The sequence below is a fragment of the Lycorma delicatula genome, chromosome 2, assembly GCF_047948215.1.
Source record: "Lycorma delicatula isolate Av1 chromosome 2, ASM4794821v1, whole genome shotgun sequence".
NCBI classification, from domain to species: Eukaryota; Metazoa; Arthropoda; class Insecta; order Hemiptera; family Fulgoridae; genus Lycorma; species Lycorma delicatula.
Window position 1 is genome coordinate 163524584 of NC_134456.1, and position 14339 is coordinate 163538922.

A 14339-nucleotide genomic window follows, 5' to 3' on the forward strand; every position below is an offset into this window, starting at 1 on the left:
CAAAACAAACACTTTCCAAAGTTTAATTTGTCCCTAATTAGTTCATTATTACACCCATTTTATACTATTACACTGTATATATATATAGATTATTGTCTTCTACAAATCAACATGTAAACATTTAATGTGACATTTGACAGGCTTTTGCCACTATTGATTTCACTCATTTTTTTCTTGATTATTTCTTATTTTATTACAGAAATAAAGAAATGTTAATGTTTTAAAAGAGCAAGAAAGCAAACAATTTAATTTGTGAACACAAAGAAGAAAACACACAATCATCAAGTTGTGTATCTATTTTACAATAAAAATACAAGTACAACATTTAGGTCTAGAATATTTATTATAGAATAAATTTCTTATAAAATAAATAAATGGGTAGTTACCCATTTAAAAAGAAATTGTACAGAGTGTCATTGCGCATACCAGAGAATCTTAAACAAAAGATGTGTTGTAACTCCATTTACTTAATTTTTAACATACTGAACCATTTTCCAAGCACTGCTGAATTGGATTAGTTTACCATTCTGTTGTCATCTTAAGATGCTGAATGGTCCATTAAAAATAATAAATATATACTGTGTGAGAAAATTTATGAATGATATAACAAAAACTCTTAGATGATAAGGACAATATTGATAAACAATTCCTCAACACTGGTAAGGGTTACATTGAAGTGTTTTCTTTTCTGATAAAGTGATTAAACGTATGAGTACTCACTGCTACACCGTTATAGCATGTATATTCCCTGTACTGAATTTGTTTGCATTTTCTGGTTCTAGTATAGTAGAGTATGTAAGAAGATATTTAGCAAACAACCACACCAGGGATAGCTGATCTATGGTGTATAAAATTATAAGTTAAAGTTTACTGTATGTTACGTGATCTCAGACAATACTACCCAGAGGATATTGATTTTTTTAATGTAGTGTTATATTTGTATCTGTACAAAATATAGTCGCATATCTCAATTGCTCACAAATTCTAACTTTTAATGAGGCTTAAGAGCAAAAAAAAACCACCTTTTGTTCTCAGTCACAAAAAATTGATATCTACAACTTTCCTGGAAAACACAGATCCTGCAACAGTTTTTGGCATGTTGAAAGAAAGATTTGTTAATTACTTTTTTGTTATACTATATTCAGTTGGCTTGTAGAGTGAAGAATAAACAAAAGTGTTGGTGTTAATGATTTCCTCATGTTTCTGCTTAGTCATTTGCCTGTATCAGTGCCGATACACACAATGCGGCCATATCCATATACAAACAATAATCATTACTCATATTAGTCACCATATAGTACTCATGTAATCAAGCATTTATAAATTTATGTCTTCGTTTTATTTTGAAACCCTTGATATTTTCATATGATCAATCTTTTGTTCTTGTGTTCAGTTTTGAGATACTTGTGAATCAGCCGCTGGAACACTCGTACCCGCAGTTTGTTTACTTCAAATCTATAAGCTAACTGAATGTGGTTTAGACTAATCCACCTATCCTTGAACTCATTGATCAAATAGGACCATTACCTCCTTAGGGAGCACAACCCTAAAAATCAGTTATTTTTACTTTAAGAAAATTACATAGCAAATAACCCAGCACAAAAAATATGCAGCACAGCATCATTAACTTCTGTGCTAAAATTTCCTGGTTTTAGTCACAGCTATTACAGGGGAGAGAGTACAGCCTGTTTGTAATTTTTTCCTTAATAAGGATTGCAAAATTTAAGGATCTTTTTGTTACGTGACAGAAACGAAATAAATTCAAGATTTAATTCTCACCCTAGGATTGGCAGTTCCAAAATCCGTTTTAAAAGTATGAAAAAATACAGCAGACAAATTCTAACAATGAGGACTTGAAGAAAAAGAATAATAGAGCGCTTCTTGATTCTCATCAACAAAAACAGATAAGAAAATTCAAACATTTTGGATTCCTTTGTTAGTCCATGCATATGTATTTTTTATGGAAGAAGAGATCCAAGTTAGGAAATGGCAAGGGACCTTTTCGGTTCAGTTTGTTACATTCACAGAATAATTAAGCAAACTGGCCTGAACCCTTAACTGGGCAGCCTATTTCCTACTAAAAAAAATATTTTTTAAACAATTTTTGATTTTATTAAAAAGTTTATTTGTTCATCTACTTCTAGGTGAATTATAATTCTGGTTACATGGCTTATCAAAATGCTCCTGTAACAAAAGAAGATGACATACTAAATATTGTCTCTAAAATATAGGCCTCTGCAATATTGAGTGTCAGACTTGACAACTTCTGGTTTGGTTTCAATTATTCTCTCCTTGCACTTGGTTTCTGTACTTTGTTACATATAAAACTTGGTTTCTAAGTAGCTAAACTTTATGTACACTTTAGGAGCTTTCTAGTATTTGCTGATAAGTTGGAGGACCTTTAGTGGCAGCTATAGAATTTGGCATAGTGATTGTGGTTTTAATAAGTCATTTAGTCAACATTTTAGCTTCGTGTTCAACAATGTTAAATTTTTTTTTTACTACTTTTTGTGAGTGATGAAAATTACTTTATGTTGACCAATATTTGAATCTTAACAAATTGAGTTAATTCCTATTGACCAGTGTGATCTGGACTGATAGGTGTTGTGGGGAGCTGTGGTACATTAAGTAAAATATCATAGGATTAACCCGTGGTTACTAGAAAGTAATTGTGAAATACAAAATGTTTTTTCATTGTGAAAAATTTTTTTCAAAAGGTTGATTAGTTTTTCCTATAATTATAACATATAACATTTTACTTAGCAATAGTTGGATTTTCAAAAATGGAACAAACAATTGTTGTTAGCTGAGATTGACTTAAATGTTTAATAATTATTTTTTGTAGTGTTGAATCTGTTTTATTTGTGGTTATGGTATTCGATGTAAATAATTTCACTCTGAATTGGGAAATCTAGTAAACGATTATAGTTTATAAGTGTATTTTATTTGTAAATGGGATAGTACTTAATTTCATTTCACTCCTGAATTTGATAAAAGTTGGCAGAAAGGGAAAACAACAGAAAGGTGTCATTGAATCCATGACTCCTGTGATGCTTACTTCCATGTTTTTATTTACGTCATCACAGGGATCATATTTGTAAAAACTTTAAAAAAAAATAAATATTTGCTTATTAAACATGATTAATCTTTCAAGGTGTATTGTTATTTTAATTGACCACAAAATTTAGAAGAGAAATGTTAATATTTTTTGTTAAATAATCATATTAATGAAATATATTATAAATCATTTTGCATATGTGATTTGTTTACGTTTGTACAGTTTGATATATGAATTAGCTGAAATGGCTGTGTTTGTGAACTAGTTATGTTCATTAATTACTTTTTTATAGTTGTTACTGATTAATTATTAAAATATTTACTCATGAATAAAATGAACAAATTTCTTCGTATCATTTACATTATGAATTAGTACAAATTTCAGCTATACTTTTTATCAGATTTTAAACAATTTTATGTGATTTTAATCTTATTACCTTGACCCATTTTAAATGAAGTGAAGAAATAAATCTTTTGTTACTTAAATTTCATTAGTCTTTTAAAAAGATTTTATAAAATTAATTTTTTTTTTATTTCTTTAAAATATTAAAACTTACTGTATTTGAAGTATATAATCTTTTCTTAAATTTGATATTTATCATTTAATTAACTTCATACATCACAGTTTTTGAATATTAAATAACTGTTTAGAAAATGATGTATTACATAAGAAAGAATTCGTTTATCTAAAATTAGTTATTTAATTAGCTGTTTATTAATGGTTTTTCTGTTTTACTACTTAAAAAAAGTATTAAGGAACATTTTAGATAAGTATGTATATTGTTCTTATCTCAGATATTAATATTAATACATGCGTCCTATCTTATCACGTGTTGATAATCTGAAATTTAAAATTTGAATTTCATTGTTATTCATGCACATCTACATTTATATTTTATTATGGTATTCGCAGTTTTGTTCATTTTTTAAGCTCTCGTTCAGGAGGCAATTTCAAGTTGTGAATAACATTATTTGGTGATAAATTTTTTTTTTTATATGTGATCTATCAATCTTTTATTTGAGTTTCTGAGAGAAGTTGTATCTGTGTGTTTTTTTTTTTACTGAGAACAGTTGCTTTTTTTTTGCAATGTATAATTTATTTTTATTGGCCATTATTGTTATCTACCTTATTTATTTTAGTGATCTTACTGTTTACTGTGCTACAGTTGTACATAGTAATAAAAATCTGTTTACCTCAAATAAAATGAATGATCATGTTCCATATGTGATTAGGTAAAAAAATATTGTTTTTAATTTTTTTAATTATTTATTTAACCACCAAAATATTATGTCTTATTTATTTTATAATGGGATGTTAAAGTAATTTATTAGCCCTATTTTCTGGGACATTGTTTTTATTAAACAATAAATCTTATTGAAATTTATAAAATCTTATTGAAATTTATAAAATCTTTTTGAATACATTGAATTCATAAAACATTTAACATTGTGTTAAATATTAAAACTTATTAAATCCAATATAGTGCACTTCATCAGTCACATTTCAAATTTATTACAATATAAAATCTCTACTCCTTTCATTATTGTTGATCAACTAATAGTTCAGTTGTAAAACAGTAGTAAAAGGAATATATTTTTAATTATTTAATAGTGAAGCGATTTGTTTTACTAGTTTTTTTAAAAAAAAAAGTAAATTTTAGTGAAATTTACTAAGTATCTAACTGATTAGTAATTAAGTAATTATCTAGGGATGGATAATTTTGAATTTGTTAAAGAAAAAATACATCTGATCAAAAAAAAAAAAAACAACAAAATTGTACTATGGTGTAGTATTACATCTATTTTTAATTGTAGAAAAGTTTTATCAAGAAAATATTTAAAGTTAAATATATTTAACTAGTTAAAAGTAGTTGTTACTATTAAAAGAAATAACAATGAATAGTTGTTTGTACTTGTGTTTTAGTGTAAAAGTATAAAATAATTTATGTAACAGAAAACTAAAGAATTGAAATATTTATTTTGTTATTCTTTATAATGGGAGAAATAGCCATTTAATTTATTGTTGGTTGGAAATTAATGAACATATATAGTAATTAATGAGTAATTACTCATTAGTAATTAATGAACATATTTAGTGAGCATATTTAGCAAAATGAAAAGTTAGTAATTAATTAATTTTTAAATTAATAATTAAGAAAGGTCTTGACTGCTATATGTGTAGGTCTTATTTCAGCACTAGTAGATGCTAGAGTGCAGCACCAACCAGCTTAACATGGAACGGAATATTATTGTTAGGAGGAAAATAACAGATTGAATACAGCTAAAATGTTAATGAATTAATTACATTGATTTATTTAAAACCAAACATATTATTAGGCTGAGATGACTTAGCTGAGGCAAATTGTAAAAATGTAGCTAGGGTAAACTATCTCCTGTTTAGTCCTGATTGATTTAATTAACGTGTTAATTATATTGTATATTTATTGATTCCTTAAAATCTTCATTATTAGACCTGTTTATAAAACTGTTGAAAGGATTTGTTATAAAATTATCAATGAATTTGCATTATATTGGATTCTGCTAAGTTCTGTAGAGGGTTCTGTTTAAGGTGTTAATGATCATTGTAATTTTTCAGAAAAAATTATACCAAAATGTTTATTACTTATCAGCTATAGAAAAAAATTCTAAATAAAAAGCTTTTAAATATTACCTATGTTGAATGGTTTGAAACTGCATTCACACCATCTTGTTGATGTTCACAACACAGTTAATCAAAGCCATTAAAGATGATATATCACAGAAAATAAAAATTACAACTATGTAATAAGTTGAGTACAATGCCAATGAGTTGGTTGTTTAGATTTTTAAGATAATCTTACCCTGTTGATAGGGATTGAAATCTGTTGATGGGGTGTGGAAGATGAAATCTTAATCTATACTAGTATTAGGGATTGAATTCTTGATTCATATATGCACTGTTTGACAGTTGGGATAAACATGTATAGTTTTTTTTTTAGTCTTGCTTCATCAGAAATGGTCATTCAAGTTATTGTTGGTTGGAAATTAATGAATCTTATAAGCATATGTTGCAGAATGATTTGATTAAAATTTATTTCTTATTCAGGGTCAGTCAAAAAGAACTGATATTTTATAATACAGTGATGTGATAAATTTTGTTTATGATTTAAAAATTGTGTATTGCAAATGTCGTCTTCCATTCATATAAGTGCATTCTTTCATTCGTTGTATGAGATTGTCTATAAAACTTGGAAGAATATCAGGTGTGATGTATATTAATTTTGTGGCAGATCTTCTCTTTCAGTTCATTTAAACATGTTAAATAAACAAGCTCTTTTGAGCAGTGTGGCTTGTAGCGGCATCTTGTTCAAATTATAGCTGTTTATAATTCCTCATTTCTTCAGATTGATTTTGTAAATTCTCTAACATTTTGCAATAAAAATCTGTTTTTACAGTTATTGCTTGTCCATTATCTTAAAAGAAGTAAATATGTACAGGATTGTAATCTTAAATTGTGAAATCGCATACCATACTGTGGTGATCATAGGTGATTGGAGTAGTGCTTTTGATGGGTTTGCTGTGAGCTGTTTATAGTGTAGTATCAAATTTTTTTTAATTCATATTCTCATTATGTATAATACCTTAAGGAAAACATTTGTTGAGAAGATTTTATGTACTTTGTAGTTATGTTTTTTTTAATGTTTGTATTTTGTTTTGTCACTAGGACCCTAGATTTAATATGTACGTAAATTTATAACTTATAAAAAAATTATTTTTTAAAATTATTATTAATTCTACATGTACAAGCATACTTATTAACTAAATTCTGTTCAAATAAGAACAATTATTGTTACATAATTTCAAAAAGGTAATTTTGTGATGTATTATTGGAAAATCCTGGACAACTGTGTTATTACCTACTGCCAAATGTACAGAAATTAACAAAAAAAAAACACAATAAGTTTAAATAATTATAATTAAGTACTGTTCAGCTATTCATTTAGCATGTCATGATAAATCACTGAAGTTAATCTTGAAAAAAGAATGGCCTGCAACACCTTTCCATGGGTTTACAGTGCAATACATACTTAGTTTAAACAAATTGTGTTGTATTGTTTCTGTATGATTTTCTATTCCATGTTTATAAATTATATCTGTTCATCTTTTCACTTCTGAAAAAGGTATAGTCAGCATCAAAGATGAGATAATAAAGAAAACAATCTTCACCAGTTAAAGGTCATCATCACACAAAAATGCAGCAACTAGGATTTTATCATTGTCTTAAACTTTATACTAACTGCAGTTTTTATGGGGTCATTTTCAGTTGTTTCTGTTGTTAATTTATATAGATATCCCAATTATTCTAACCTAAAGATATTTATAAACCAGCAAAAATATCTTATTTTAACTTATAATAGTTCTGTATGCATGGATTTATTTATTGATTCATTTATATTAACCTGACTATTAACTTAAGCTTTTAAATAAAAGATTTCTGTTTTCTTTTAGGAGTAATGCATCATGTTTTCCACTAGTAGTCAACAGTAATAGAAACATTTATATATATGTATATATATATATACAGTATCTTTCAAAAGTTTAAGGACAAGTTAAAAGTAACCAAAAAATCAGTATTTAATGACAAATCTTTATTTTATACAAGTAAAAATTAAAAATAAACATAACAGAGAATAATGCTACATCATTTTTTAAATGTTAAGTATTTTGTATGACCTCCATACAATTTTAGGCATGCTGCTACTCTTTCAGGCATTGATTCAATCAATTCCAGACATTTTTCTTTTGTCACCTGTTGTCACTGACTTGCGATTTGAAGTCTTAACTCAGCGTTATTTTTAGGTTTTCTTTTTGCAAGTTGCAGTGCCATCCAATTCCATAAATTCTCAATTAGATTTAGGTCAGGACTACGAGCAGACCAGTCTAAAAGTTCCACATCATTTGCATCAAACCATGCCTTGGTAACTCGTGATTTATGACAAGGTATGTTGTTTTGCTGGAATATGAAATTTTCACCCAACAGGTTATGGTCACTAGGAAGCATGAATTCTTCCATTGTTTTTATGTACTGTATGCTGTTCATTGTCCCATCCATTATTCTAAGGTGTTCAGCACCCTCTGAAGTTATACAACCACACACCAAGACAGCATCTCCATCTTGCACAGCAGGAATGATGCAGGCTGGTAGAAACTTTTCAGTTTTTGTTCGCTTGACCCTAATTTTTCTATTTGAATACAACTGGAATCTGCTTTCATCAGAAAAGACAACCCTTCGCCAAGCTTCATTCAACCAGTTCTTTGTTTGCTTGCAAAACTGACGACATTTTGACTTGTGGACAGTGCTTAAAAGGGGCTTTGCTAATGTGAAAAGTGATTCCATTCCAGATTCTTTTAAACGTCTAGAAAGTGGCAGTACTAACCTGAATTCTATGATTTTGTGCTACTTCTGTCTCTATATCAGACAAACTAGCAGACCGATTAAGTTTTGATACCTTTATAATTGCTCTGTCTTGCCTCATTGATGTTTTTCGTGGTCGACCAGATCGTGGAAGATCAACGACACTTTCTTGATCACAATATTTTTTAACAACTTGCTGTACACATGTTTTTGATATTTTTAATTGTTCAGCAATGTCTCTGTATGTTTTATTTGCAGAGACCGATTACTTGCCATTTTACTTCTACACTAACACTTTTCTTACCCGTTGTTAATAAAAAAACTTTTCACCAACCTAACCACAAAGAAAACAAATGCTAATTCATCACCGTCTTGGTGGGAAACAGCTGATAATAGTGCCAACTTGACATTTTTAATTACTGTTGGTATGCCTGATACTCTAAGTTGGTGTACCTGACACTTTAAAGTGATTTGTACATTTTTGAACATTACTCTCTTGAAAACAAAAATTTCATGAAAATTTTAAAATCACTTAAGCCCTTATACATATATATATATATACTCAAAAAAATAAATTTTTTAGAATTTTTCTTATTACTCTATTGAAAAACTCTAAAGCACGCCTTTAAAATGATATCACACTCATTAGCCTAGGTTACATATTTTACGAGAAATAGTAATTTCTTTATTAAAAAATCGGCTAAGTTTAGCTCATTTAAAATATTTAAATGACTCCATAAAATTTGAAGTATCTAACTTAGAAGCTTGCGGTTTTCACCAAAAGATGTATTTTTCAAAGCTGTTTCTCACAGACGTATAAGATTTTTATGTACTTCATAAGTTTAAAGACAAACTGACATAAACTGTTTTTCTAAGGTGTCCTTAAACTTATGAAAGATACTATATATACACTAAATATCATTTATAGTGACCTTCAAGGGACTGACAATTTTAAGTCATTGTAACTGATAGTCACAATAACCGATGTTTAGATAGCTTAGTGGTATTACTCTACACTGGTATGGTAATACAGTAATAATAATAATCATTAAAAATAATGGTAATAGTCTATTTCCGGAATAAAATAATATAAAAAACAAAAGTACGCAATAATAAATACAAGTACGGTAAAATAAAAGAAGATAGAGAAAAATTGTAAAATTACTTTTTCTGCAAAAGTGTTATTTTGCTTTGTTTTGAACATTTAATTTTGTAATTGGTTTTTGAAGGTTCTTTTCTAAATCAAAACAAACACTCTTCGTTTCTTCATTAGCAACTTATGTAAAACTTAGAAATTGGTAGTTTTCATTGCTGCTAAAACTTCTCAAAGATTTGGCGGGTTGATATCTTCATCGTTGTTGCTATTGTTACCTTCATTGTCATTACCTACATCCTTGTCTAATTCTACTAATACTGAAGGCAATACATCATCATCTGTTACAGTTTCATGTGTTTATAAATCTATGTCAATCTCTTGATAATCTTCAAACAGTGCATTCAACAACAATTGGTTTTGCAGACTATTACCCCATTCTGCTAAAGATTCTTCTTTGTGTGCGACATCAGTAACTTTTCCAGCTTTTGGTAAAAATCCGTCATGTTGAAAGCAATTTTTTACAGTCTGCAGAGAAACAAATAACTATTTGTGTTTCGTTTTCTGATCTAAATCCTGTATCATTGTAAAATTAGGTGAATTTTGTAGTCGACTTTTACCAACTTGATTATGCTTTGATCTAAGGGCTGTAAGACTACTCTTGTTTTCGGTGGTAAGAACACTACTTTATAAATGAAAGATTTTTGAAATGTGGATGAGATGGACAGTTGTCAGTGAGCAGCAGTATTTTGTAATTTCCAATTCACAGTCCCATTTTCATAACCAAGACATAATGATATCACTTATCATCCAAGCTTTCTTGTTACTTTCGTACATAAGAAGAAGCAATTTAAAATTTTTAAAACATTGGGGTTTAGCACTTTTCCCTATAACCAGAAGTTTTTTTTGTCAGTTCCAGTTATATTATAGCAATTAGAACTGTTAGGTTTTCTTTTGATAATTTTCCACCTGAACACGTTTCGCCTTTTAACCAAAGGGTTCTTTCTGGCGTCAGTTTAAAAAAAGACTGGATATAGATCAGCTTTAAGGATTTTTTCACCCGAATAGCCCTCTTTTAATTTTGGCGAAATGGTTTCTAGCCATTTTTCTGATATACTGGTTGGAGCTGTTGCGGCCTCGCTGCTTACTCCCCCAACTTAATATCTGATGCTGATGAAACTGTTGTATCCAAGCTGAAGTTATTTTTTATGATTTTCTGAATTTTTCAGAAAAATCATTTGCCTTAGCTTGCAATGTATGGCTGCTAATAGGGATATTACTAGCTCTCTGGTATTTAAACCATTTTAATAGTGCCTTGTCTACATCATTATCTTGACTAGACTGTAATTTTTTTGATTTCATGGAATTTTTTTCAAAATTTTTCTTAATTTTTTTATGGTTTTTCCATATTACCAATATTGTTTAAATGACTTTTGCCTAATTCTTGGGCCAAGTCCTTACTAGTTTCACCATTCTCTAACCACCAGATAATGTCCACATTTTCCTCTATCATGAATGTTTTTTGTGAAGTCATAATTAATTAAGTATTAAATGAATTACACAGGATACTATATGTAAAATAGAATACTGTACCTGCATGATATATTACACTCACAGCAAAAGATTAATAACAACTGAATGTGACTGCTTCAGTTTACAATAATCTGGTGCAGGAAGAAGATTAAAAAACAAGAACTACAGTATGTATGTACGAAAAAAAGGGAATTATAACTCATTTTAACTGTCACTTCTGTCCACTATTATAAGGGATAAAATGTTGCATTGCAGTAGGAAAAAATAAGTCATAATAACCTATATGTCACTACAGCTGAGTCATTATAAACACTGTACATACTGTATTTATGCATTAACCGTATACCAAACCAACCAAGATACAAGTTTTTGGTCACTATATCTGATATGTCATTGTACCCGATATCACTATAAATGATACTGTATATTTTTTTTAATAGATTTAAATTTTAATTAAAGCTGCTGTTATACTTAATTAGTTTCTGCAACTTCTCTGTTGTACATTTCTATATTTTATATATAATTAAATTTGTTTATTTAATTTACAGTAAACACAATAGTATCAGCAGCAGTTCAAGCAAGGATAAAGACAGAGAGAAAGATAGGGATAGACATAGTAGTTCAAGTAAAGATAAACATAGTTCTGATAAGGATAAGCATCGCTCAGATAAAGATAAGCATAGTTCGAGTTCTAAAGATAAAGAAAAACACAGTAGTTCTAGCAGTGATAAATCTAAACACTCATCTTCTTCAAGCTCTGATAAAAAGCACAGCAGCAGTAAAGACAAAGAAAGAGAGAAGGACAGAGATAGAGAAAAGCCCAAAGAAAGGGATTCAAAAGAAAAACAAGGTATTGACATTACTCTTATTTTTTTTTTTTTTTTTACTGATTATGAATACTATTGCCTGACTATTTAATATTAGATGAATGAATCTCCTTAGCAGTATATTATAAGTTATTCCTACTAATTGATTTATTCTGCATTTTTCTAATTAATTGTGTCTTTAGATGTAGCTCCATCATCGGTAAGTTAACACTGAATTTAAAAAATTACATTAGTGTCATGAAGCTAAAAAAAGTTCTGTTATGTTGTTAAATTCTTTTATGAATTTATCATAGTTTGTTATTATTTATATTACAGTAACATATGCCTTATTTCTTCCTTTTTGCTAGTTTATCTTTCTAGTTTTTAATACCTGTTAATAAAAATACGTATAATAGCCAGTATTTATGAAATAAAATACGATCATTGTGAAAACTTTTATATAAGAAAAAGCGACAGCTGATTTAAAATGAAATTTTTTGAGTGCATTAGAGCAAAAAGAAATAAAAATAAAAACATTCAACATAAAACTATCTCTGCTAGAAAAGACTTCGTAAACATTGCAACAGAAAATATGAAAATTGAATAGGTGGATAATAACATTAATGAAATAGAGCAGTTAGAAAATACGAGGTCTGTTCAAGAGATACATAGGCTGTTTGAATTGCTCAGGTCCAGTTGGTTCCAGTCAAATTCACTTGACATCGCAATTTTCATACAGATCAGCTGATTACAACACAGTTTTTTTGATTGCAAATATCATTATTGGTTGCTTAGCTACGTGGTTATTTGTGAAGTGTTTTTTTTGTTTGGCGGGTTTTAGATTGAATGACTTGAACAAGCAAAGAATTGCTGTGAAATTTTCTGTTAAACTCAGAAAATCTGCGAGTGAAACTTTTGATATGCTCAAGACGGCTTATGGCGACGTTGCTATGAAGCATGCGACATGTTTTAAGTGGCATAGACGTTTTAAAGATGGTCATCAGTCGATTGAGGATGATAAGCGTCCTGGACGTCCTTCCATGTCAACTGACGACTCACACGTAGGCAAAATCAATACTCTGGTTCGGTTAAGTCGATGTCTGAACATCAGAGAGCTTGTTGAAAAGTGTGGGATATCAGTTGGATCATGTTACGAGATTTTGACCGAAAAATTGAAGTTGCACTGTGTTGCTGTGAAATTTGTTCCACGCCTGATGACGGAGGATCAAAAAGCCCATCGCATCCGGGCTTGTGAAGAATTGCTTAAACGTTCAGAAGAAGATGAAAAGTTCTTGTTGAGGATCATAACAGGTGATGAATCTTGGGTGATCGAAACAAAGGTTCAATTGTCCCAATGGGTGAGTGAAACATCTCTCAAACAAAAAAAAAGCTTGCCAAGTTCGTTCCAATGGGAAGGTGATGTTGACAGTTTTTTTTTTGATGCTCAGGGTATAGTCCACCACGAGTATTTCCCCCAAGGCTCCACAGTAAACCAGACTTGCTATATTGAAGTTGTCAAATGTCTGCAGGACGTTATCCGGCGGAAAATGGCCAGAAATTTGGAAGAGTGGTGACTGGTTTTTTCATTACAACAATGCTTCAGCCCATTCAGTCCTCAGGACTCGTGAGTTTTTGGCTAAAAACTTGATCACTGTTCTTTCCCATCCACCCTACTCACCTGACCTCGCTCCTTGTGACTTGTTCCCCAAACTCAAAAGACCTTTGAAAGGAAGAAGATTTGAAACGATTCCCAAGATTGAGGCAAATGCAACGAAGGAACTGAAAAACATCGCAAAAGAAGCGTTCCAGGACTGTTTCCAAAAGTGGGAACACCATTGGGATAAGTGTATGCATCAGGGAGTCGATTACTTTGAAGGGGACCCAGACAAATAACTTCTAAATAAAGTACATTTTGTTTTATGACATTTAGTCTACATATTTTTTGAACAGACCTCTTATTGTATTTAAAATTTAAATATTAACTAAAAGTTAATGAATTTGTAAGCAGACTTATATATAAATTAGAAAATTAGGGATAATAGAGCTTATTGACTCAACTGATGGTTTGATGAAGCAGCTAATATAATTCAGTTAAAAGGAAGAATTTGACAGAATAATTAGCTTTTTGGGTGATGTATTAATTTCATGACAGTTGAGTAATTTTAAAGGTTTGTTTTATTTGTATTTCTGTCTTTACAAAATTTCTTTTCAGTGTGCATTCATTTCACTACTTGGAATTGCCTTTTTTAACTTGTAACTAGGAAAATGCTATTTTTATCATAGTTTCTGTTTTTTATTTTATTTTTTTATTGCCTGAATTGCATTGATTTTCTTTTTTTTTTTTGTTACTTAATCCTTTATTTTCTGGTTGTTCCACTGTTACAGTAGTAGTTATAGAAATGTACTTATCCATTAAAGTTTTGTTATACTTGTGATAATATCAACAACTAATTCT

General features: G+C 29.4%; 1 protein-coding gene across 2 annotated transcripts in view; it reads left to right on the top strand.

The window, feature by feature from the left end:
* Nucleotides 1-14339, top strand: part of Top1 (DNA topoisomerase 1) — a 118844-nt gene that overhangs the window by 32371 nt on the left and 72134 nt on the right. For both annotated transcript variants that reach the window (XM_075356620.1, XM_075356621.1), the window contains exon 5: nt 11627-11928. In XM_075356620.1, the coding sequence (XP_075212735.1) occupies nt 11627-11928 (302 nt within the window). The remainder of the gene's footprint in view (nt 1-11626; nt 11929-14339) is intronic.